This window comes from Phaethon aethereus (genome assembly GCF_964289735.1).
Source record: "Phaethon aethereus genome assembly, chromosome: 1".
NCBI classification, from domain to species: domain Eukaryota; kingdom Metazoa; phylum Chordata; class Aves; order Phaethontiformes; family Phaethontidae; genus Phaethon; species Phaethon aethereus.
This window is the reverse complement of record NC_138575.1, coordinates 155,412,014-155,439,742: the sequence shown is the minus strand read 5'-3', so window position 1 is coordinate 155,439,742 and position 27,729 is coordinate 155,412,014. Positions and strand designations below refer to the sequence as shown.

At 41.6% G+C, this 27,729-nt stretch overlaps 1 protein-coding gene across 1 annotated transcript; it reads right to left on the bottom strand.

Annotated features, from left to right (window-relative positions):
- RAB20 (RAB20, member RAS oncogene family) lies at positions 1 to 27,379 on the bottom strand (the record flags this gene model as incomplete). Its single annotated transcript, XM_082013795.1, has 2 exons — positions 27,044 to 27,379; positions 1 to 521 (listed from the first exon to the last, which is right to left on the bottom strand). The coding sequence occupies exons 1-2, from the start codon at positions 27,213 to 27,215 to the stop codon at positions 1 to 3; spliced, it is 693 nt and encodes a 230-aa protein (XP_081869921.1). The 5' UTR covers positions 27,216 to 27,379.
- Positions 27,380 to 27,729: the final 350 nt, after the last annotated feature.

The window sequence follows — 27,729 nt, the reverse complement described above, 5'->3', positions numbered from 1 at the left end:
TCAGGCACAACAACCAGATTTTGTCCTTTTTGCTGGCTTGTAGTCAGTAATGTCTACAGTTTGCGGTGGCCCCTCAGCTTTCTGCCGTACAATTATTGGGACTACCATCTCAAACACAGTTTCAAAGAGGTAGTCCACCTTGTACCCCGTTTTTGCACTGGTCTCAAAGCACATTTTCTCAGCCGCCGGAACATCCTTCTCATCTAGCATTTTGTATTTCAGTATCTTTTTGTAGAGCGCAATCGCATCCTCTGCACGGACTTGTTTTCGCACCTTCGAGCCACAGCTGGCAACAGACTTCTCAGGTCTATTTTCATCCGGTGGTAAAGCACAGTCATCAGTGAGGTCAACTTTATTTCCAACAATAGCAAAAATGCAGTCAGCACTCGCACTGTCCGTCAGTGCCAAGAATCTTTCTTCCAGTTCTGTCAGGCTTTGGAGGCTGTTCACATCATACGTGAGGATCACAGCAGCTGCTCCTCTGCAGTACATAGACCCGAGGCCATGAAACTGCTCCCGTCCTGGCAAAGGTTTAAACACAACAAAAAGTTAGTGTGCTGGAAGCCACATTATTCACCAAGTAAGAGAGTTTAAGGAATTTTAGGCCAATTTCACAAGCTTGGATGGAGCAGTGAAGGTAAAAACATGTTATTTGTAGCATTTTCAGGTTTTTCCTCCTGCTTTTCATTAAGAGCGCAACAGTACCGCAGAAGAGCTCAGCTCATCGCTCGCTCAATTTCAGAGCAGGGAATCTGTAAAGACGAGTGAGTGAGCAAGTGTGACACAGCATTCATACTTGCAGAAAGCAAAAAAAAAGTTTGTTTTTTAATTAAATTACATACTATTTTTTTTATGTTACATTAACAACTACCCTGCCTGCATCTACAGTCGGCCCATTCCACCTATTTAACAGTTTATAAACAAAAAATAAGTTCTGTTTCAAATTCTGCTAGAACTTATTACTCCTATAAATTCAGTACACACTGTCAAGTACATCCAGTTCAGAAATCTGGATCAAAGCCAGTAATCCACTTCTTCCTAGGTTTTGAATTATTTTGTAAGCAATTTAGTCCTATGCTGCACGCTCGCAGTTCTCCAGGTACATCGGCTTTACAGGAAAATACTTGTTGGCTTTAAATGCTGCCATATATAGCCTGTATTGATATGCATCTGTCCCACCACAAGTACTCACACGTTTTTTAGAGTATTAAACACACACAATTTAGAGAACCCTAACTACATTTTAAGAGTAGTTTAAGTTGCCCTGACCATCACTCAATAACCAACAACAAAACATTTCTTCCTCCTTGTCAGTCAGCGAGTATCTATGAGCACGTCCAACTAAGCCTTGATGGTCTCCTTCAAATTTGTTTCTTGGAAGACAAAATTGACTCTTCTTTAAATTCTGAGAATGAAACAATGTTCTTCAGTAGTTGCAAAGGGACTAAGGGAAACGAGGCAGAAGACATACAAACAGCGTCTTCCTTTCCTATCAAGAACTGCAACTTTCCCCAAATACCTGCTACATGTAGAATTTGCTGTAGCACATTTACTTTACTCCCCAAAACTCAATTGAGAAAGATAAAACACACTAGATTTCAACCAGCCATCAGAGTCAGCCTGAGGTCACTACAGAAAAGAAGTGGGAATGAACAAAGAAAAAAAAAAAAACAAACAAAAAGGATTTTTAGAAAAGAGCCAACTACGCTCTTTTGAACATTTAAGAATCATCATCATTCATCAGCTCTTTTTGTATAGTCTCTTTGCACAGAGCCTCCGTTTACAGAAAATCTGGAAGTGATCTGGTTACATGAATTTTCTGGACAAAGCTACTGACCACCATGAGTTACAGCATCATGAAATCCTTGTAAATGACTATAGAATAGGAAAGGCAGAAGTTAATGCTAACAAATACGTATCAGTATATATTGTGAAAACACACCTGCACATGAATATGCACACTGTGAAAGTAATTTAGATCCTATCTCCAGTCGGGAATAGAACTTAAAATAAATCTTTGAGTCACTGTAGTAAGTCCTTTGACAAACTTCAGGCCTCTACTCCATGGCGGCCGGAAGAAAGACAGAGTGTTCGTCATTACCAGTAAAAGAAAACTGGAAAACATCAAGCTAGAACATGAAATCCAAAGCTCACCACACCTTGAACACCTAGTGAAACTCTGGTAACTGCCAGAGAAATAGATTTGAAAAGGTGCGGACTACACAATAAAGAGGTCTAATGGAAGCTGGTACGGATGCTCAGAAGTATGCAAAACTTTTGCACGAGGAAAAACAGTGGCACCTCTCAGGCTTGTGAATGGCTGAAAAAGAGTATAAACAGATGTCTATAAATTCAGGCCCAATACAGAGAAAGTAACCCAGAAACAACTATTTACTCTTTCTCATAATGCAGAAAATGAGGATTTCCCATTTAAAAAAATCATGTATGTAGTTTAAACACTTTCATACACAGTGAATAATTGGCAATAAGTGCTATATGACACTGCAGAGGTCAAAAGTTCAATGACTGGAGTTCAGAAAAACATTAGGCAACGTTCACGGAGAACTGCTTTTGTGCAATTTTGTACAACCTCTGATTTGTTTTCCTCTAGCAAAAGAAAATCTTTAAGCAATGATCTGGAAGGTAGAAAAAAAAGGGGCAAAAAAAATAGATATGCCCTTGTTTTGGTACGTTGGGTAAGGGCAAGGGAGGCTGGGGTGTAGGACAGGGAAAAGGCCAGTGCTTTTATACTTTTTCCTCCAACCTCATGTTCAAAGTTGTGCTTTCAGTTACACTGCAAGACAGTTTTTAAAAGTCTCCAATTTTTCACTAGAAGTTTGTTCCATGACCTACTCCATTTTTATCCGAATCCTGGTTATACTGCGGTCTGGAAACCACGGTGGAACATATATCCTCCCCCATTCCCCCACTTCAGATGCCTAAGACACAAAATCCAGCCCCCAAAATCATTTGCTACAGCAACCGAGTACTAGAACAATACTCTTACTTGTTTAATGGAATTTGTATGCTAATCTAATCTTGCACAGCATAATATAAACCATGACATTTTTACACTCTAACTACAAACTGGCTATTTCTACAACTAATATATTGTTGAAAAGGGGAAAGAAACAGTATGAAGAATTTACCTTGCATAAGGGATTAATTATGTCAGAGGAATTATGCAGAGTCTCTCTCGCTCACCCACACAGCACAATCTACATACAAAAAAAAATTCCTTAATTTATTTTTGCAGCGCAGTTTCCTTGTACAGGACCACTTCTGGCACTTAAGGGCTGGAACAACCTCACACGTGGAAACTCAAAACTACACAAAGTATTTAAGCTAATATATTTTCTGTCCCCAAGGTGTCAGGCAAAATAGTATCTGACATTACAGTGAAAACCTTATTCCATGAAAACAGCCACCCCCTTCTTATAGCCAGTTATTTCTTTCTCTGGACCCATGTGGTCCCACTACAACCACGTACCTATTTACACAGTTAGCTAAATTAAACAGTAAACCCTGAGTTCAAGAATTCAACAATTTCACCCTTTCAAAAAATAAAGGTAACAGGGAAGAGCGGCAGAACTATCAAATAATTTGCAATTAAAGGAATTGTAAGACAAACCAAATCAACCACAAAGGCACAACATTAGGGAAATTTCTTAAAGCCATGCAACCGAAAACGAAATTTCGATTCTTCTTTTCATCTTTATATTTTGCCTTATTCACAGCAGTTGGACAACTTTCCAGCCATATCACTACCTGCAGCACCATTAGCTTTTCAGAGGCTCTTCCAGCAAGTATATGAAGCCCTGCTGGAGACTTCACCCACTCAGGAGCAGCACAGCCAACAAACATTTTCAAAGTCCTATGATGGTTGTCATAAACAAATTAAGGAACTTTGAGCCAAATGGGCCTCAGTACCATAAAGCTCATAAGAAACCCAAGGGAGAAAGAAGGGAAAAGCAGACCTTGCAAGGGGCCAGCCTGATAAATACGCAAGATTAGATTTAAAGTGTGCTGAGACTTGACCTTAAGGCTTTGGTCTAGCCAGCCTCCTACAGCACTCCAACCTCCCAGCAGCAGCCCATGTGGACACTTCCTCTGGATGGGACCACAGCCTGACCAAGCATCCCCTTCCCTTCCCAGCTCCCCACTGTGGGATCCACCAAGAGGAGCAGTGCTAGCCACTGCCCCAGCCTCCTCCTTGGAGCTCTCCTCCTGCCCACCATCCCTGGGGTGGTATCCAGAGTAGCCTGGGAAGTTGCTGTTGATGTTCACGACAGCAAAAGATTTCCTCCAGCCAGATGTGAATGTTCCTTACCTACCACCTCTACAAAGGCTTTCACCACAACTTAAGTAGCATAACTTCCCATACACACACACTTTCAAAAAATCCTCTAGAGGAAGAGCAAGTTTTAAATCTTTCAGTGTTGAGCATGTACAAGAATGCAAAACAGACTGTTACTTGAAGTCTTGAGGGAATAAAACACCACAAATACTAAAGAACTAGAAAGGTCTTCCAGAAAATACTGAAAAAAGTACTGTCATTACTCTGATACCACGGTCTAAATGGGATCCTAAATTCTGAGTTCCTAAAGTAAACATTAGTGTGGAAAAGTACACGAAGGTGAGCAATAGAAGCACACTAACATTGCATTAAAAATGAACAAGAGTGCAAGATTGTCCAGAAAGTTCTCAGTCCATAAACCATGTTATCTTCCAAGGATTTTCACTGTAATTTAAGAAGGATTGTAATCTCAACAGTAGAGAGGAATTGACACAAACAGGGGGTATCAGCTAGGTTTTGCCTTTCAAATTGTCCTTCATAAGAGAGCCTGAACTTGAGTGCACAGGAAGAGAGACAGGAACGGTGCCCTAAGGAAATAGCCCACGCAGGAAAGAAAAGAGAAAAGTATGACACCCGTGACACAGCACAGAAATCAGTATTAGAAAGAAATGAGAGCTGAGGATTCAGCTGCAGTGGATGAAGATTCAAAGGGTGACCCTGATGCTCTTGAGTTACCTCAGCGGGAACATCCGCGTGACCACAAAAGCAGACGAAGAAGCTCCTTTTTAAGGAACAGCATTTCCTTCTGTTTGCAGGCAAAGCAATAAAGTTGTGACCCTTCAAAGGACATTAGGGGAAACAATTTTGCTAGGAACTGAGATTTCTGTTTGTGCACGTATACCGAGATACATACCGACTATCGAAGAACGAACACTAAAGGTCCTTGAAGGTTTCAGGAAAATTCCCCTGCCCATGTGTGAGTCAGGCTGTAAAGTTTTGACACTGATGAAGTCAGAGTTCTTCATTAGCTTGTTCAAGACTGATATTTATTTCTTCTAGGTGGCTTTATCACATTTCCCTTGAAGCAAGGAGCTTTATTAAGAACCAGACTATGCCTGTGGTTACTTGGGGATAAAAATAAAGCTCTCCATCCCAAAGGATTAACGTGGAGGACGTAAGTAGGAATTAGTGGAAACAAATGAGTCAGAAAGCACCGGAGAGCTCAATTTTTACATATCCAGGAGCTGTCTGAATACATGATTTCCCGGTCCATTAGAAAAATGCCAGCATTTGGTTTTCCTCCAAGACAAAATTCCCCATAGAATAAAAGTCTCAAGGGGGGGAACAAAAAAAAAAAAAACACACACAAACACCAAAACAATTACAGTTGAGCAATTAGAAAATTAATTTAAGCTCCACCTTCACCTAGTATTATACATTCACGATACTACATTATAAAGTATACTTGTGTCTATTGAAGTTTCAGAATGCAACAGACCTCTAGCTTTACTAAAACTCAAGATGACATTTATTTTATTTATACTCATTACTCAGATATGAATCAACATTCAAGGCATGAACTGTGCCCTATTTCAGGAGCTTCTATTTAAGTTATTAAAATTAGATAAGGATGTCTTGGCCAAAGGAGAACATAACACAAACATAGGAAAGTACTGATCTTAATACCCAAAGGGCTTCACTTTCATGTTTTAAAGTAGAAAGAGCTACATATGGAAGAAAATAACAGCCACATGGGTTAAGTGAACAATGAACAAAAGAAAATTCTTTAATATAGCTCTCCAAAGAAAAAACATCAAAAACAGTCAGTCAAGAAAGCAGGCTCAATGTAATATATGATTGCGACAAGCCTACTCCATTTCTAAATGCAACTTACTCTCAATTGGTAAGTCAACTCTCTCTCATAAAAAAAGAAGATTTAAAATGGCAAAAGAGACCATCTCCTCCCTTAAATCTATGTATTTTTTATTTATTTACTGAACAAATACTTTGAGTTCTGAAAGAGACTGACATTCCCAAGACCCTGCAAACATCCCCACTCTACAAACGTGAATCGTTTTAGGCTTTTAAAGCTCCTTTTGCAAAACAGCATTTCAGTGTGAGCAAGAAAGCCACATGAACAGGAGCAATCATTCACTTCTGGCTTAGGCAAGACAAGAAACCACGATCAAACTGAGTCCCGTCCTTCATTCAGCTTTAATTGTCATATTGGAAATACCATACCCCCACTAACAAATGTTTCACTTGGGACACAAAAATTGATCACTGGAAGAACTAGAACTTAACCCCACTGCATAATTGTTATCTATGAATTACTTAAATCCCCTCAGATCTGGTCTTAGAAAATGGGGGTCATTCAAACACACTTTTACAATAAATGGAAACAATTAAAACAACTTCAGTCTGTAAAGCATTCTTCTTTTCACTCCAATTTAAAACATAAAGCCACATAAAAGCACCACCATGTTGCATGCATGGTTCCTTCTCCTCACCAACACACACACACTCCATACCATGGCTGTTATTCACAAGCTCATGTCCAAAGTTACCAAGATCCAAGCCTGACAGCATTTAGGTATTTATACCGCTGCTTTTATATAGATATAGAAAATATACTGCATGAGGTCTCCTCCTCCCCTAGAGGCTGGCATTCAGGAAAGCAAATATACTCAGGACGTTTGTTTCAAGTGCTACAAATATATTCCCATTGGGGAAAAAAAAAAAAAAAAAAAAAAAAAATCACATTATTCAAATGGCGGCAAGTCCCAAGCTCAAAGGAACCAACAATGTATTTGAGCTGTCTACCACAGATGGGATAGCCTTGCAAACCATCAACAGTGAAGCAGAAGATGCTTTCTAATGCATTTAACTCCATGACATTTGAATAAAAGGCAGATCTCAAAGAGTTCAGTGCACTGTTATACAAGAGGAATGTAATGTTATTTTCCTGATCTGGAGGTGCCATTCCATTATGTCACTGTAATCTAGTCCCTGCTGAATTTACATACCGATATCTTATACAATCTACTAGCAGATTATAGAATAGAATTCTACCGAATATTAAGAGAGTCAATTTAACACATCTGATTTTGTCTGAAGAGCCTGATATAAGTTACTTGAGAAAATCCAACTAGTTCTTTAACTGGAGGCAGAGAAAGGTTTTGGTGAAACAAGAAATGCCTCGGCACTATAATTTATGAGCTATGGTACCACAGTACGGCTTTTATCCCGAGAGATTAAGCAGCACCCTTCTGCGTAAACAAAAATACTAAAGAGAGGGCTTTTTTTTAGAAGTCTACTAAACTACCATCAGTGATCCAGCAGTGTCTGAGATTACATATATTTTGGGCTATGTTTTAACTGTGTTATTAGGGAACCTAAATATTGATAGGAGTCAAAAATGAGGAAAAACACACAGCAATGAATAACTGAAGGGCCGTTTGAAAGGACTATTTCTTAAACACAATCTAAAAAAGACCATGAATCTCATCTTTTCTCTTTGGAGGATAACATTTGTCCCCTGCAAACTCATGCAGGAATATTTAACAGATATTAATACATTCTCCATGTAATAAAATGAGACGCTATGATAGTATTCAGGAAAAACTGGATGAGATGTTTAGCATCACCAGGCATCAAAGCCTATTACTGGGAATTCTGTCTCCATTGTAATATGCAAGGGAAAAAATAAAACTCAACCTTTATTTCCATTCCTTTACATGACAAAACCAACACCCTTTCGGGCATCTAAATTAGCTATTAACGTTATGCCAAGAAAAGACAACTACCCCCTGGAAGGTTAGTCCACACCAGCAACTACCAGTGTGCATTAAGAAAGGCAACCTACTTTTACTTCCCCTGCTTCTGCTAAGGGCACTAAAACCACAAGTCATGGATTTCTACCTCCTACTACAATTCACAAAAAAAAAAAAAAAAACCCAGACATGGAAACAGATATGGAAAGCAGTATAAAGATGGAAAAAGAGTAAGTTTCTAAAGAGCATAAAGACAAAATTTTTTTTCTCTACAGAGAAAAAAAACAAACACCACCCCCTGTATCCTGTATGAGGTTTTGCTTTCTTTGCTTGTTCTAATACAAAAGCAGCACATGAATTCAATTTTTTGAGTTGTAATCACCACCAGTATGGCTGGGAAGGAATCCATTACGGATCTTTACAAACAAAAAGAATCACTAGAAGGCATGTGAAATAAAGAAAAAGGGGGCATTTACTTACTGGAAATGGAGATTCCACTACACTCTATACCTAAGAATAGTAATATATTTAATGAAAAAAGTTATATCCAGATTTCCTTTAACCTACTTCCCTCCCCATTGAATGTAATGACTAAACTAAAAATAACGGGCACGCCATGAATAAGGTTTGCAGGACGTGTTTCAGCAGGGACCAGCAAATATGAAGTACATAAAAGATTTTGCCCTAAAATTCTAGCCACTTCCATCTACCTTCTGGAAGGTGAGCCTTCCCTTAAAAGGATTAATAACTTTGCTAATATCTCTATTTCTTTACAGAGTCAAGCTTATTCCTAGTTTACAGCCTTTTCAAAAGGAAAGTCACTTTAACAGCCAGCTAAAACAAAATGACAGCAGCAACTATTATTGATTTGCTTCTCCTTTTATGGTTTTCATCAGTAAAAAGCGCTCATAATTCTATTTTGGCTGTGTTTCCTTTTTTTAATTTTTTGCTCTATGCACCCAGAGCGATGATAGCACAACCCGTTCAAGACAGCCCTGACCAGCTGGGAGAACAACCCCCTTCATGCCCCTGCCCTTTCCATGAACAGCTTTTTCCCTTGGCAAACTTGAACTATACCAACGGGTCAAGCAGTTTCAACCGACTCTTTAAGCACTATTAAAACACCAATTCAACTAACATTCCAAAAGTGACTACTTTGGCACAATTCACATAAAACAGTTCTTCCAAAGAAGTTCATTTAAATAGGCCTTTTATTGTTAGGACAAATAGCACGCTGAGAAGTTATGCAAGAATAATGTCAGCGTGGTGTGCTGCACGTCACATACCAAACTCCGTAAGACGTGGTTAACAATCTACAGGATCATCTGAGCTTTATCTGAAGACAACGGCTTGTTGCGATACGTTTGTCTTCAGCAAGAGGGCACACACCAAACCCTGTTTAATAAAAGTGACAAAACAGAAAATAATGGGAATTTTTGCTGCGGGGTTAGTTTTATTTCATATCCTCCAAAAAGGTTATCTTTCTAGGCATATGTTGGCAGAAGCTTCAAAATGTATGTCTAGTCACAACATATTTCCCATGTGCTGAAGAAATGACTCAAAAGACATACAGCTTTAACTCTCAGCACACCTTTAAAGAAACCACAACTGAAACACAGGTAAAAATCTGCTGTGCTTTTTTGACAGTTAACTGCATGACAGTTTATGGAGAAACACTCTTCCAAAAAAAAGCTTCACTTTCTGAAGGCACTTAAACTAAAAGCAGATGACTAGCAGCTCACACCGGTGCCAATCAATCCTTTGTTGCATCCTGCAGAACATGCCAAGCCGCAGAGGCAGATGAAACCCTCTCATCCACACCTCAACTATAATAAACATCCCTCAGTCATCTTGTCGAATCCTTTATTATTCGGTCATGAACTAGTTTAAATACTCCTAGAAACTTTTTTGAATCCAGCCCTGAACAGCAGTTTGTCAATTTTCATTCCGTAACTGGCAGTGAAGACTTCCATTACCGGTTCCCAAAGACAGACCCGTTGGACACACTCACAGGAAGGAAGAGATCAAATTAACAAGGGAGAGAAGAGAAGAGGAAAAAAAAGAAAAGAAAAAAAAAAACAGAGCAAGGCCAGACATCAAGTGTAATCCTCATTCGAGTCTGGTCTCCTGCAGAATAAAGATGGTAGAATTTTGCTCAGTCCTCATCTTGTGACTGAGGAGGAATTTATATTTTAGAAAGCAACCAAAGAAAGAGAAGTTAATATCCCACAAATGAGTTTGCTGCATTTCATTTTCAGACTCTGAATTTTGGTAGACTTTCACCTTCATTATGTATCCTCTTCTAAAAAATTGAAAAAATTTTAAAAAGAAAAAGAAAAAACCCACCATACACCACACACACCCCACCCCCCAAAAAAAAAAGCAAAAAAACCCCACCCACCAACAGAAAAACCCCACTCTCTTCTCTAAAAGGTATTCCTGTATGACTTAACGTCCTTCTTGTTAGGCCAGAGAAATCAACGTTTTTTTTTCATATTCAGGCTCTTTGCCTCTGGCAGATTTCTCTAAGCCATTAAACATACTCATATCTCTCTTCTCCAACCATTCCATATTATTCTACAACCAAGACGGTAAAAGAGTCTCACCAAAGCTATGTGGTTACTTAAATTCTTCACTACTTTCATCCCTCCCAAACGCTTGGTACATTTTTCAGAACAGCTTGTAGAGTTTGGGACACCATGAAGTACCAAGAGCTCAGTTTGTCACCTACTACCAACTCAATGGACCTTGCAAAACACATATGGTTGCCCAAATGAACCTAGCTTCACCTGTTACCAGGACTCCACACATTAGTCTCTCTTCATTTGCAGCCTTGCACATTTGTTTAGCCTGCATATTTCTACCTGCAGTCATCTTTTTACAAAGAAACTCAAACTCAGTGTCTTTGGACTAAATACATATCCCATGGTATCTACAACCAGCAATGTCTTCACCAAACAAAGGAGCTGCACAACTCCTATATAAAGAAGAAGAAATACTATCAGAGAAGATCTCTATTGTCTACAAAATTTAGCCCATGAACTAGTTTCAGCTTTTCTGTGACAAAAGAGTACTTGGGATTTATTCTGTTGCATAAAGAAAAAATTATTTTTCTTGCTGGAAAGAATAAATCAGAACTTACCATTATAATAATGAAATTAAAACCAAGCTTCTAAACTCACAAGAATTTTAATTTCAAAATCAAAGTTCCCACAGAAATGCCAATTTTGCTCCACCAATATGCTTTCTATCCAAAGTTTTAAATTTAATCATATTATGCCTAACAACACAAAGCATTACATAGAAAAAAGCTCCTAACCACACTACCTAGCATGTTTTCGCCAACAAAAAACTTTGGCTAGACCTGCAAAAAAAAGAAAAACACTATTTGCAGCTAAAGATTCCACTGACACCTCTGCAATTCTGAATAACATTTTCATTTAGCTAGATAAGACTTAGTTTTTTCAAACCACCCTTTTGTTTAGTTCTCCTGATCTATTGTGTTTACTTTTGAGTGAAGGAAATAACCCCAGAAGCTTTAAGCAATTCACATCTTCAGTTGTCTGGAAGCCTACTGCCTCGTAAGAGAAGAAGAAGATTGACCTTAGCCCTGCCAGTCCAGCAAGCATATCTTAAGTCCATCTGCAACACAAACTGGAAAAATTACACCGTATTTATCTATTTCCCTCTGAAACCTCACAGTTGTGTAGGAAGACGTTTTATCTAAACACTGAAGTCTAGCAAAAGAAATGAGGACATACCAGATTTATGGGACATTATCATCCTGTCTACAAGCAAATGCTTCATCAGAACTCCAGCTGAGATCTAGCATCAACACCGTCTCTACTGAAAAGAAAACATAGCAGGGTGCTTGAGAGTTAAGTTTATGAAGCTCCTGTATGCCTGTACTAAAATGGGAGCAGGAGTGCAAGGATGAATTTAGAACTTTGAATCTAAGTAAAAGGTAAGCATCGATGTGAAATTCTTCTGAAATTAAAAGACAGTTTTAAACTGCTACTTAAAAAAGAACCCGTCATTTGGCAGATGACCTTCTCAAGGAAAGATATGATTGGAAGCAAACCACGAGGGGAAAAAAAAAACCCTTCAGGTTTACTTTGGAAGAGTTCTGCGGAAAGCAATAGCACCGAACACTTAACTGCAGCAGCAGAGCCCAACAGTCAAATATTGCTCAGCAGTGGATAAGAAAGAGGCCAGTTACAGGACGGGCTGTATAACAACCTCGCCCAAGTAAGACGCTTGCTTTTGGGTTGTGCAAGAAGCCTTTTGGTTGTAACGCCTGCTGGAATACCAATCCACCTCCTCCAAGAAAAGTCCCTCCTACAGAAAAGCAATTCATTTTCCACAGGATGAGCTCTAAAAGCAGCTTGTTTTTTCTTTCCAGTACCTGAAAACTGATACTTTTTCCTTAAGTTTACAATTCATTTTCCACAGGGGAAGAAGTACTACAGATGAGCCCACTTCTTTACGCGGTTGCCAAGCAGAGGCGTTGACCAAGTCCTTACCTTCAGAGTCACTCCGAAAGCAGATCTTCAAAGCCCACACTCCCTCACCCAAAGTTTGCTCTTCAACCTAAGCAGCAGGTCCTCAGCTCAGGCAGGAATGCGTGGCTGGGTGTATTTCAGCACAGTTTGACTGGCATTGCAGCGGCAGCAGGTCACTCCACACACGTTGGATGTTTTATATGGCTCAATAAAGAACTGGCAAGTTAACTTGGCTTCCAGTTCACCCGAGCAAACATTGATACAGGTGTGTGATTTAAAAAAAAAAAAATTTAAAAAATCCAGAGATGGGTAGGGTTAACTGAGATTGCCCTCCTAAGTGTATCTCAATAAGCAGTCTGAAATGCTACCACCTGTCAGGCATTCCTGCCAGCTCTCAGCAAAGACTTAACAAGTCAGCATCTGCCCCTTCCCTCACAGAGGACAAATGCTTCCTGGTTTTCTTTGTTTTTATTCCAGTTTTAAGTTTACTTCGGGTTTTCAACTTCCTCATTAGATACTTTGCCTTTGCCTTAGATATCTCTTTACAACTTTTTTTTTTTTATCAAAATTCCCTATAAGATTTTTTGCAGAAGGGTAACTACTTACATACCAAGTCAATCAATCCAATACACCATACCATTTTTTGAGCGAGGAAATACCATGAACTTTAAGTTCATTAACATTTTCATTAAGGACAGAGACATTTTAGAGTAGAAAAATAGATCATTGTTACTGATTGCAGATCCTCTTTGGTTCAAGTTTTGTATCCAACCATAAATAAAACTAAATGGTCCAACGTATTAGAAACATTATTCTTTTTCTATGTTATGACTTTAACCCCAAACACATCATATGTATTTCTGCCTCCTGGCTGTCAGTCTTCAAATACCTTCCCAAGTATAGGAAACCAAACAACCAACGTCCAGCTATAAACTTTTTTGCTCACACCCACACAAGGGGAGCCACACGAAAAAACAGTAAGTTAGTTTTCTCTTTCACAGACCCACGGGTGAGCTTCACTTACAAGAACATCAGCTAAGGCAGTACATACTTTCCATCAGCCTCACTTCAATGACACTTCTTTCCATCCTGCCGTCAATACTTAGGACACGTTGGCAGCGGCGACGGGCTGACAGAGCCCAGTGCTGACCTTCGCACATTGTTCCGCTTCAGGGACGTCCCAGGACACTGTCCAGAGGGTTTTAAGACACTGCAGAAAGCTCCTTCAGGGATCTCCAGGGTGATTTTACCACAGCACCAGAGCACCAGAAGCAACAGCTTTTTAGCTTTTGGAAATCATCCTGGAAGACTTTGAGGACAACCCAGTTACACACCCCTGGGAACTCACCCTCCCATCCTTTCCCAGAGATGGGAAGAGACCAGTGAGAGACCATCCTCCTCTCCCGCAGCAGCAGCGTGGCTTTGTTCAGTACAGGCACTGGGGCCCTACAATATAGGGAGAGGGACCCAAGTATATTGGCCATGGTTCCTTTTGGAGATAAAATTAATTACTAAGCCCATATATACACACTACCTCAAGCACTATTTCCATAAATCTTTTCTCCTACTAGTACCTTTCCAGATTGATTAGGAGTAGATGACAGGAAAAGAAGGACTAGAAGTACTTCCAAATGACCCAGCTTTTACAAATCAGAAGTGCAAGACAGCAGCTGAATGCTGGTAGTCATCACTGTTCAGCAATTTAAAAAAAAAAAAGTGTCTACAAATCACAAAATTCATATTCTGAAAAACAGAGACTGGGTTTCACAACAAAGAGAATTTGAGAGCTGGCAGGTTGTCTTGTCAGAAGTGACCTTCTGTGTCACTCTGTTTCAAAAATGAGAAATAATTCTTGCACACGTAATGAATAACAGGGAGCTGTCCGAAACACCGTAAGAAGCTATGGTTATCAGATCAATATCAGGCACCCATAGATGGTCTGCCCCAGCAGATACTTGATAAGTGCCTCTTATTTAAGGTTAAACTATCTTCTAGTGAAATGGAACTCATCTGTACTAGATAACTATATGCTAGCTCCTGATTTGTAACACTAAGTTTAACTTTAAACCAGCCTTCACTAGCAATTTAAAAAAATATTTAAATCTTGCTAAACGGGTAGAAGTAAAGGCCATGGATCTTTCAAACTGAATGAAAAAAATCTACTTTTTCATTTTCTGAAGAGAAACTCACATTAGTAACATGGGCCATGAACCTAGGCCCACTCAACAGACATATTTTTATGATTTGTTTCCACATCAGTTCATTTATAGGCAGGTTCTCAACTAAGAACACATGCAATTCATTCACACATAACGTATCCTCAAGAAAATTCCAACTGCTTCTACTCCTTACCAAGTACCACCAATTTATATTCAGCTGAAGTCTTCTTTACTTCTGGATAGTTGCTATTTGTCAAAAGCAGGAAGATGTTCCAGTGACCCAGTGGGCTGACTTCAGCAAGTACCAAAAGTGGGAGATGGCGCCAGACATACAGCTGTCGCCTGGGTTTTAGAGCAATGCGCTTAAAACTTGTTCACCTCGTTCAGATAATTTTATCACAGGACGCGTGGCTTGTGTTTTCAGAACTTGCGCTGACTAAGATGAACACATGGCTTTTACATTTCCAGCACTACTTCTCCCTTTTCATTCCACTTCTGGCTTCTTTACCTACACTCTTAAAAGCATATTTAGTATTCACTGTTTAGAGGCATAATTTGAGGATTAAAGAAACAAAAACCACAAAACAGGCACAGTAAAAATCAATCTCGCCTCATTAATGTTCTCCAACCTGGCACAAAGGGAATAGCACTAAAAACCCTAAACAACTCAGTTCTGAACTTTCTATACAGAATAAGCTATAAAGAGCAAAGTTACCACTGTCCAATGTCTACCCACTCAACCCTCATGCCATGAGGGGAAGCGACTTACCAAAAGAGAACTGCCTACAGATTTGCATGCATTACATCCTTTTCTTCCACAATTAAGGCAATGAGGCAGCAATCTCTAGGGCACAAAGTGCTCTGACACTCAAAAAGTGGATAGACACCAACTATTCCACTTCCACTGGGCTTCCAAGGCTTGAAGAAGTTGAGCGGGACAGTGTGGAAAGGGCACACAATGCTAGAACAGGAAAGGAGATAAAGGAAACAATACAGATGTGATATATATAGCTATCTGCTGTGGGAGGGAAAACTCGTGTCCTAAAGACAGTCTTATAGGAGTGTTTGTTCCTCCTCAAAAATAAGAAGTAATCATACTGGTGGGGGTTGAAAGCGCTGAGCAGTTCAATATATTTTCAGTTTCACAAAATTAGAGATTTACTTTTTCAGTAAACAGCCTGTATCGGGGGCAGGGGCCTAAAAAAAACCAAAAAAACAAAAAAAAATCACTCTTATTATACCAATGGGGTTTTTTTGTTTTGTTTTAAAACACCTAAAGTCTCACTTGCAGCAACCCACAAGATTTGATGATCCCTTTTATGAAGCTTGGAAGAGAACGACTCAACTACACAGGGCTTCTCCTTTCATTCATTTTTTAATTATAAACTGCCACAGACTGTGGTCATTTCTCCCTTTCCTGAATGAACCAAAATCTTTGCTTTATTTGAGAGCAAATGCCAGCTGGAGAATGGAAACAAATAAGTAATAAACAAAACACAGTCTAAAATGTAACAGAGAACCTTATTTCTTACTTTAACAATTAAGAAGAAAGCAACAACAGATTTGTACATCCAGATCAGAGACCCCGCTGTGTAGAACTGAAACTGCACTTCTGAGGGCTTTCACAACATAAGGCATTAAACTGCGTGAAGCTTCAGCCCCATCGCTGACATAACCTGCACAACCAGAAAGGGAAGTCGGTCAGCCCAAACCCCTTGGGGAACGGGAAGCAGGGAGCAGGAGCTCAGCTGAAGGTTGTAGAACTTAGGTCATAGAACATAGGTGATTGCAACCAGGGCAGAACATCACACATGTATGTTTTTATACTGCTGTCATTGAGTGGATTGGGAACGTGAGCTTACGCAGACATTAAAGTTGGTTGACTCCATGTAGAGAAATTATTATCCAGCCAATGAGCAACATTTAGACATTTCTTTTGTTTTAAAGGCTATTTCAATCTACCTAACTTGGGCTTCACATTCTTCATGAAGTGTACTACACGTTCATTTCTCTTGCCCCGCCTCTCAAACTGTTTCTTTGGGATTTCTAGTTAATATATTCTTAGAGGAAGAACATTTTCCTGAAGGTCTCACTAAGCCATCCTTCCTTTTACAGATAATTATATAATTAAGAGAAAAATAAAATCTCAAGTATTTAAAAATCTATGGTCAAATATTATACATAACTAAAAATTCCTAAGTAGTCATCAGCTGCAGAATGTAAAACAAAAATATGCTGCTATTTCCGCTGTACTGAAGACCATTATTTTTCAACTAAGTATATAAGAGCAGTTGGATGGCTAGACAACATCTTTTCTCTGTATTTTATAGGAATTTCCTGAAATACAATAACAGTGGTTAGGAATATTAAATCACGTAACAGATTAAGGAAAAAAAAAACAGTGGATCAACAGGAGACGCTGAGGGAACAGGGAGAAGTATCTACATCAGATGCTTAATCATTATTGAACAAAATTATTCCTATCTTCACTTCATTAACCTGTAGACCAGAAAAAAGGGAAAAAAGGGAAAATTCTCTGTAGCTGAGGATATGATGAGTTATTTATATGACAGAAAAAAGCAAAAACAAAAAAAGAATTTGTGAAAGGGTGGAACAGAAGCAACCTGAAAGCACAGAAGCTTAATTCATAGTAAGACATTAGCCTGCTTTCAGTATTGAAAGTGTTAAATGTCTCTCCTCTTGGAGTCCGGTACGTGAAGTTTCCACCATGCTACAAACTAGACTGAAACGTATTTTTGCTCCAATTTATGGAATTGCTTAGAAGGCAAAAGCTCAAGTACACATTTTCCTCTTTTTGCTTTGTCTATAAAACACTAATAAATTCAAGCTCACGGAGGTCTTTAGGCTGCCAGCAGAGTTTTTTGATGAATGGCTCCTTGGTGGCCCATGCAAAGCCAACTTCAATTCTAGTCTGCTTGCTAAGAGATGGAAAGATATACCAGAAGATTCACAAACATGTCTGATGGTCTCTCTCCCTTTAAAAACGATGTTAAGAAGTTATTTTCTAGATTTTTTTTTTTTCCACACCCAGGTAGGTTAGAAGAATTAGGAAATCTTGTATGTTTATTGAGTTGGTTGTCCTAAAGGATATTATCCTGGCTCTCCTGTGGTGAAGGATGGCGAACTACTTTTGCTGAGAATTCATTCAAATTAATAGGAAAAAAACCCTCATTTCCTTTGACTACCTCTGCTCTCAGCAGTACCACTTGCATAAGCGAAGTCTAATGGCTAAGTTCAAATCTCATTTCCAAGGCATGTCTTCAAGGCACTGCATATGAAGCTGTAGTTAATATGACAGGCGCAGGAAAAGGAATTTATCACAAGTTTGATGCCTTTTGATCAAATCCCAGGCTGTTCTACCCAGTGTTCACCTGGAAGAAAGCAAATCATTCAGACTTGGGAGAGGAAATTATTCTTTCTGTTCCATAATTTTTAATAGCTCCAGATGTATCTGCCACAGACTCAGCGTCTTTCTCTCGATGGGAGACCCAAATAAAGGTTACTTGTTTGGATATTTTGCAATAGCACAACGTGACTCCAGCAAGGAATTACCAAGTTCACCTCCAGTTCAGCCAGTGAAACATTGCCACAGGAAAAATCACTTGGAAGCTCACATGGCTAGTGCCTTCAACATGAGACAATAATTGTAGTGAAGCAAACAACTCATCTATGATACAAGATGTGATTGCAGTTCCATTAAAGATACTTAAATTAGCCTAAGTATCAGAAGCAGCTCAGCCAAGGCACTGTGAAGCTGGCTGTAAGTCTGCCTGGCTTTGACACCTGCGCACCGTAGCGTCTATATATGTGTGAGACGAAACAAGAAAAGTACTCGGCATACATGAGCGCTCAAAGAAGTAACTGTAAAACCATCCAGCTAACAGCTAGTTACCTGCCCTGTACTTGTACTGCAAGCACACACCGTCACCTTCCTTCTGAAGGAAAGAGTAGAAGTTTATTGCACAGTCTATAGAAAAAGGCACCACAACAGACTGCCGAAGTTCAGGCATCTAAACATGCAATACTAATTTTAAGTAGCTATTCATTTTTCATTCTGGAATGGGCCAGGTATCTTAGAAATAACCAGAACTGGGTGAACATGAGTTACTTTGTACCCATTCATCTCTGTGTTACAGCTAATGAAGCTTTTTGCTTTTCTGCACAACACTATCTACCCAGCTAGAGAGAACTACTGGGGAAAAAAGTATCCTGTCCTGTCCCCATGTTTTCCCCCACATGCCCACAGTGTTGAAAGAGTGGTCATTTCTTAGACAGCTCAGGTATGCATTTCCCAAATATTAAAGTCAAACTGAAGAGTGCAACAGGGCATTAATAACGTGCTGTCTTGCACAGAACACCTATTTAAGCCTTCGCACATACCCTATTAGGGGACCTTTTTTATTGAAGCGAATAATCATCCAGTTCCTGGATACCCTTCTGAAATTTTCTACAATTTCTCCCACCTGCTCCCAATCCACCACGATGATGAATTTCCATATATCTGCAATTTTTGTCAGCAGCTTTACCATTGCATTTACATTGTTTGACTAACCATTTCTCTTGTTCATGCCTCCCTCTCACACATTTTCAGTACTGTCACAAAACAGACAGTTAACACTTAAACTAGCCTTTCAGCTGTCAAGTCAATTTTGACAGAGATATCTGGAAAATACACCTCTTCCTTCAGTAAGCAGGGCAGACAGGATGTGATGCCAAAGGCACACGCTGTTCATTATGAAGATTCTCAGTATCACTCCAACCTAGGATCTGGGGCTTTAACATACGGGTTTAAAATAGACTAATTCAATCAATTCAAGGACTTGTACAAACTCATTTATATCAGCCAAAGCCAAGATGCAAAATTTTCACAGAAAACCAAGAACATAGGCCATGCACCAAACACTAGACAAACGTATATTCTTGTTCTCCCTTCCACCATCTGCTCAGATGCACTTGAAAATGGTCAATATTAACCTCTCTGCCCACTTTTACAGTATGACTCTCAAACTCATGCCTCTCTCCAGGCCAAAATTAGAAAACAAAAACAACTTATTTTGTTATAGAAGTTGAGGTGCTACTGAGGACTCCAGAGTTACTAGTGTTCAGCAAGCTGCAATGCCATGGCATGACACCAAACAGCTTCAGCCAGGCCCAGACCTCAGGTCACTGATACTATTCAAGAGAGAGTCTCACTGAACTGTCAAGTAGTTTCCCACTTAGGCTAGAACAGTGCAGTCACTTTGCACGCTATTACTAAATACCACATGCAAAGCTGGGTTTTAGCATGGGGGCTGCAATACAGAAGTTACTGCAGAGGTTCATACCCAACATTTATCTTGGCCTGCATCAAGCACCTACAACAAAGAAGTGGCTTACTCTCCCCATTAGCTTACCTTTCCAAGAGCCAGTACTAAAATTACACATTAGGAACAAAATTCTTCCTTCAATGAAGTGAATTAGCCATAGCCGAATAAACAAACTGTGTTAATTTTAATTGTCTCCCATTTCTTTTTGATGTTTGCATATTTTTTACAATTCCCTCTGACAAGGTATTTCCATATTTTTACTTTATTTGCTTACAAAAGCACTTTTTTTCAGCAGCAGTGAATTTGCCACCTTTGACTTCACTTGTGTATCATTGTATTTTTAAGTTGTGGGACATTGAAAGTAGAACTTCCTGTAGGACTTTCTCCTGACAATTCATTATTTCTTTGTATTTTTATCACTTCCCAAGTTAATTCTGCTCTTTTCAGAAAACATTCATTGCAGAAAAAAGTAATCTGGTGCACTGTTTCACAACAACAAAACCACGCTTCCAGGGATGGTCTAAAGCTAAACTTTTACGTTTAGCCTCTGAACCTGCTTCAGAGGCTTTAGATACAGAGCTCACTGACAGCTAATTCTCTTTGGGGGGGGGTCCCCCACATACACAAGAGATTTTTCTTGGCAGCTAACCATACTGTCCCTTTGAACCTCCGCTCTTACGATTTCCTTTTCAAGATGTGGGGACTATAACCATACACAGTAATCCCAGGGAAGCCGCACTATTTATGTCTGAGGCACTGGTCCTCAGCTGTCATTGTTCTACATGCAACAATTATGAACAATTAATACGCAGATGCCAACATCATATTCTGCAGGATAATCTTCCCAAAGGCAAAAAGCAAAAATAAAAAAGAGCACTTCTTGGTCACAACTGGCCCCCAAGCTGTGTCTCACCAGCAACAAAGTTAAGACATTTTATTCTCCATAATTTCCATCTTTTATCTTGTTAAATTCCAGCCTCTTCTTGTATCTTGTTAAGTTCCAGCTTCTCGAGCACAGGTACAATCTGAGCAGCCTTTGTCACCACATGATGCCTGATGCCCAAGATACTTTTTGAGGCGGTATCGCCTAAACCCTTCCACAAATGACCTCCTCAGTTAAACACACCTCATCACACATTCAGCAACACCCAACTCTGTCACCGTTTCACCTGGTTTGGAAAGGCCTTCCCACATGCCTCAAGAGTCCTCTTTGGCTTTGACTAACCTACCTAACAGTCTCATCTGTAGCTGCTTTTCTCCCAGTGTAGTCCTCTACTTCCAGAAGTCAAAAGCAGAAGAATATCAGAGTAGCTACAACTGATCTTCAGTTGTGAGGAGAATATGCTGCTTAACCCTACTCTTTCTTTCTTCTGTTTCAGTATGATGGAGGACCATGCTTCCTCCCTACCTACAGCCAATTTGTACACTGTTCACCGCACTGGGGAACGTTTGCTTCCAGGGGGGCCGGGAGACCAGCCCACCCGGGCCGATTGCATACCGCAAAGGACCAAGTCACACCCCATCACAAGTTCCCCCTGAGAACTTTGCTGGGTCACCCCCTTCCCAGGAGAAACACACCTGCAGAAAGAAGCGTGCATCTACGCAGGTAAGTACTGGGAAAAAAAAAACAAAGTCAAGGGACTCAAAGCCTAACTAAAGAAGTGTTAGGTTCCTCCCTTGCTACCAGCTGAACACTCACACCCAGCCCGAGAAAGCTCAGCAGAGGCAGTGGCCTGCACTCCTGCCAATGAAACACCAGGGATCAGAAACCACAAGCAATTCACACATGCTCACCAGCACCGATCCATCAGACAGCAGCAAGCCATTCACAAGAGATGTAAGCATTTTTTGCACAGATACACTGCGGTTGACCCAAGCCATAGAAAAGCCTTTCCCAGGCTATATTTCTCTCTCTTGTCCCTATTATCTCTGACAACTCAAAAGTCACATTAAAAAACACTGGCACAGGTTGCCCAGAGAGGTGGTAGATGCCCCATCCCTGGAAACATTCCAGGTCAGGTTGGACGGGGCTCTGAGCAACCTGATCTGGTTGAAGATGTCCCTGCTCATGGCAAGGTGGTTGCAGTAGATGACCATTAAAGGTCCTTCCCAACTAAAACTGTTCTATGATTCTATGTTTGTCATGGTTTGTCCTGAAACCAGGACAGTGTTTCTATGAAAAATCTGCAGATGCAAAATAAAGCGGTAGGGGGTATAAAAATATGAAACGATAGCTGAATATTCACAGAAGAAAAAAGTAGAAAGAGCTAGCTTAGACAGCTAGCTTAAGACAAGAGGAAGGAAAAGAAGGGAAGTTTGCTTTCCCAGTCAACCTTTACATATCCCTGTTACCATGCTGCATGACTACCGGTTGGTAAGTTCAAAACCCAGCCTCTTTCTTAAAATACAATTACAAGATCATGAAGTGAATTCTATGAAATACTTGTCATTAACTTACCAGTCGTCTGCTTTAATACCAAGCCAGCAACACAGGGGACACTGGCCACTAATAATTAAGAAATCTTGCTGCTGGGTGCCACTTATCCGCCAGATGAATGAACGTCAACTTAAAGAGACTGAAAGCCAACATACAAACAACTTTTTCCTTTTGAAATATTAAGGCATCAGAAAATAAGCCTGAATTATGTACTCCCACAAAACTGTTAGCTGCAGCCACCATGCGTTACTATTCTAGGTTTAAAGGTGGAGCAGGACCGAGACCCTCAGAACTTCAGGACGTGTTTGTGCTGCCTGAGATAAAAGGCTACATGCTAGCTCAGAGCTGCATGCCATCAACACCCAGCAGGAAGCTTTGGTTTACTCTGCAGCTGCTGTCAGCGCTGCCTACAAGATATATACATGCACACACACACACACACACACATATATATATATAGCTTTGCCATCCTGAGTCTCCAACCTCGGATCCTTTCACATGAGAAAGTTCTTCTGGCTGTTGCTGTTGCTTACCTTCCTTGGTTCTGAAAAATACTACTTGAAACACACTGCTATGAAGGTCTCAAAGCATACACTCAAATGCTTTAGAGACTAGGCCTCTATCCAGCAGACTAGTCCTTTAAAACGTGCTAAAAGTTTACAGTTTCTCTCTTTTTTTAGTTCCTTTGAATTAACTGACCCAAACAGAAAACAAGCAAATATAATTTGTAGTGTCAGAATCTAAGGAGTAAATAAATAACTCTCTGCACCAAGAATACAACCGCAGCCATGCTGGGTCAGACACAAGACCATCTATCCAAGCCTCTGGCAATGAAGAAACAGTCAAAAGCAGATGGCTAGGGAAAAAAAGAGCATAAAAACCATGGCAAGCATATGATACTTCTCCCAAGTATTCTTTCATCTGTGGCTTATTTGTTTCCTTGAGTTGAATGCAATTTCCAAATAACTTCTCTCAATCATCAGATTGGAAAACTAGAAATGTTGAATTATTTGCCGTGAGCATTTACATTAAAAAATAATCAAGGCTGACAACTTCTGCACACCCATTTTACATGACTTGTGGAGAAGAATATGAAAGGTTTAGACTAGACTAAGCAGCTGATTTTTCCAAGATAAGGAACAGTGTGAATGTAAAACCAGAAGAGTCCTCCCTAGAATAACTGATTTGCACTTCAGCCCTAACTTGGTAGGTCAGGTGTGCATTTCTGTGATTTATTGAGTGGTAACAACACAGAAACATACATTTTAAGCACTTTGGCAAGCAAATTTAATCCTCCCTGGAAAAAAATGTGAGATTTTTCTGAATAACAGAGTGAGAAGTCATGCAAGCTCAATGGAGTGATGAGTAAAAATGACACGTATTTTCAATAAATCAGAAGATCAGCAATTAAACTGATGTAGTACTAATATCCACACATACTTAACTTCCGATCCATCAGTGCTACTGCAGATACACTCATCAATCACTAAAGTCTAACCTTGTAAAAACAAAACTCTGTGTTCCGGGAATGAAGCTTCAGCATATCGAGGTTTACATTGCTGCAGCCAACTGCCTAACCCCTACCAGAATAACAAATAACCATCCAAACTAAACTGAAAGCCAAATATAAGGGACTTCTATGGAAGTAACAGTCCCCAAAACAAAGCTGACAAGCAACCGCAAAAATAAATGTACATTCACACACTAAATATAACATGGACTAAGAAAATTAAAAAAGAACATGCATTCCAGTTAACCTTGTATAATTGTGTATTTTACTAGAGTACTGAACTAGCATAGTGGTTACTACCAGGCAACCCCTCATTTTCTAGGCCAAATCTTCCATGTTTCTACATTGTACGTTGTGTAAAGCACTATTGGGGCATTAAGACAGACGTCTTGAGTCGGCACTCAGTATTTAGGTAGGTAAGATGGGTGCAAACACTGAAGCGTACTTTTGTCATGTTTTTGTGCTAAAGAATTTCTCATCTCCGGCCTGATCTTTTCTTTCCGGACTCCCCTATATATCTACGCACACACAGTTAGAGAAAACAACGTATGTGTATTTGATGACCCTGTAGCTGCTTCACAAGAATTCAGTAGTAAGCAATGTAAGGTTAATAAATAGACAAAAGAGCTAAATTTTAAACTCCTCCTTATTGCAAAAATTCCAAACTTACTTGGTACCCACCTGATATAAGAGATAAGACAGTGACACCACGGAGAGATAAGACCCACAGACCAAGGATTGCAGATATGCTGTTGCCAGCAAAAGCATAAGGTCCACACAAAATAAAAATAAAACAAGTAACGCAGGCTTTTGAATCCCCTTGTTGACTTAACATCTGTGTTGCAGCGTCCACAAGGTCCCTTCCTTCTTCACCAGGAAGGAGAAAGCATGTATGTGCTCTGGGAGCTGCTATTTCTTAGAAGATTAATAAGAGCTGTTAGTAAACCAGAGTGCACAGGCCCCAACAGAGTCTAGCTCAGTCCTGGCAACTTCCATCGTTCTGCAGGAGCGCAAGTCAACAGGGAGACGGTGCAAGGGTCCATACCTGCCTCGGAAACACAAGAGAGGGGACGCCGGGCTCAACGCTAATGCCAACAACTGAGCAGAACGAGGAAGACGCGTTATGCCACCCGCAGTGCAATACAACACCCCTTCTCCACTGGCGCTGCGCAAACACAGCTCCAGCGATCCTGCTATGGGAGTCCCGCCGAGGCTCGGGAAGCAGCGGGAGCTTCTACTGCGGTACTACACAGGCAGCAGCGTCGGCAGCGGGCCTGCTCCAGGGTGCAGAGGGAAGCCGGGCCACTGGGACGGCCATGAGCCCTGAACGCCTGCGCTGCCCTGAGACAGGTACCGCCTGGGCACTTCACCTGGCACATTCAGAACCACCTCCGGAGCCTTCCAGATCCCACATAAAGCTGGAACCTGAATCTTCGACTAATGCTGAATAAAATACTGCACCGAGTATAAACGACTGAAAAAGAGGACTCTAAAACCAGAAGACAAAGCCTGGGAGACTTTATAGTATATGATTTAGAAAAAAAAGTAGAAAGGCATAAGGGAAATCACCAAAGGACAATATCACCAAGATAATTATTCTGTTGAAATCAAGACTGCTGCTAATCACACACACGGGTCTGGCTTACTAGAAACAAGCAGCAGTTGCCCGCAAGAGACTCCCCACAGTAAAACATGTCAATTCTAATACTGAAGTAGAATTTTTTAAAAGATACTGCAAAGGACATAGAAAGTGCATTTAAAAAACAGCTACTGCTAGCAAGCTTTCATCATAGTAATAGATTAAGAAATCCAAGAAAAGAAAGCTCTTTTCTCCTCCCCCCATCCAGAAAGTGTTTCTGCATAACTTTTCAGCAGTTTCATTCCCTCCTTCCTCCTTCTCAATTCCTGACACAGGAAAAGCCATTTTGGACTAGATTGTGACATAAAGTGACACAGCAAATGAACTTCCCTCCCAAACGTCACCCAGAGGAAACTGGAATATTGCACAATGCTGCAGCTCCCCAAGTTTCACAAGAATATATAATCTGCATTCTTCATATTGCCACTAATGAATTTTTTAAAAATTCGTCCAAACATGAAAATACGAAAAATATTGAAAAAGATATTTCTCCCACGAGCGACTTAACAGGCAAGAACGTTCATAGACCTCATTTTTCAGAGTAGTCTGTCCCTCTCTGTGACAGAGCAGAGCTTCCTGACCTAATAATCAAGAGCAAGATATCCATATGACCAAGACCACAAACCACTTCTCCAGCCCATGCCCTCCCACCTCCTCCACCCCGGGACTCCAGACCACAGCCCACACTCCCTCCTGCGCCCCGGAGATGCCACCTGCCGCAACGCGGCGGGCCGAGCAGCCCTGTCCTGCTATCCCAGGCAGAAACAAACTGCCTGCGGCCCACGTTCTCGGAGCTTTTTGCTCTTACGTGCAGGCTCTTACTGCTGCAGCAGCGGAGCGAGCCACACCTGAACGGTTCGTGAGTTGCGTGGGTTTGAAAGTCTGAGTCCGACAACAGTTGGCATCGACTGGACATCTGAAAGCGTGCAGCGAGACGCGACAAACAGAAGTTGTGACCTCTCTAACGCCAGTCTCGGCTGGCAGCCAACGGGCACCCACTCGGGCGAAAGAAAGCGAACAGGCATCGCAAACTTCTCTGTACATCCGCATTTAGCAAAGCGGGTCCAAAAACTACCAGAGATTAGCAGCTGTAAGGTCCCTTTCGGCCCATCAAAAACACATTTCTTTTCAGACTTTGCTCTACTGCCGAATCATTCGTTTTAGGTGACCGACCTCACAGCAAGCACCCAAACAGCGGGCGGAGGGGCAAGCGTCGCTCTCACCGGACCCAAGCCCACCGCCAAACACCCCGCAAGTTTCTGGGGGGCCCTTCCTGCCGGGAAACACCGGGAGCCCGCAGGGCCAGGACACACCACCCCCCCCACACCCGCCCCCCCGCTCCTCCGGGCCGCCCTGCACCGTGCGCGGGCGAGGGGCCGCGCCGTGCCGTGGGTCCCACCTGCCGTGTCCCAGATGGAGATGTTGTACGGCCCCCACTGCTTCAGGTAGAAGGCGCCGCCGACGGTGCTGACCGTCTCCTGGAAGCGCCTCTCCATGTAGCGGTGCAGCAGCGAGGTCTTGCCCACGTTCATGTCCCCCAGCAGCACCACCTTCCCGTCCGGCTTCTTCATCGCGGCCCGCCCCGGCCCGTCCTGCCGGCGGCCGGTTCCCGGGCGCCCACCGGCCCGCTCCGCCCGGCGGAGCCCCGGACTGGGCGGGACGACGGCCGCGGGACGAGGGCCGCCCCCCGCCGGCAGCGCAAACTTCGGGGGCTCCGCCGGAGCCGCCGCGATCCGGCCCCGGCTCCTCCTACGCCCGGTCCGGCCCCGCTCCTGACGCCGCCCTCCGCCGGCGCCAGGGGCGGCCGGAGCTCCGTGCACAGCACAGCCCGTCCTGGCCCCGGGCCCTCCGCCTGAGCCCTGCCCCGGGGCAGCTGGGTGGTGCGTCCAGGCAGCCCCCGCACCCCCTGCGCGGCAGGGTGGCTGCCGCCGGGCTGGGTCTGTGGGTCAGGCCGGAGCTCGGCCAGGCGAGGGGGCGGGGGGGGCGGATGCTGATGCTCCCCAAAGTCTTTGCAGGCGGAGGTAACACAGCGACCGGCCCCGGAGCCCGAGCAGAAAGCCGGCTGGCGCGGCGGGGAGCGCTCGC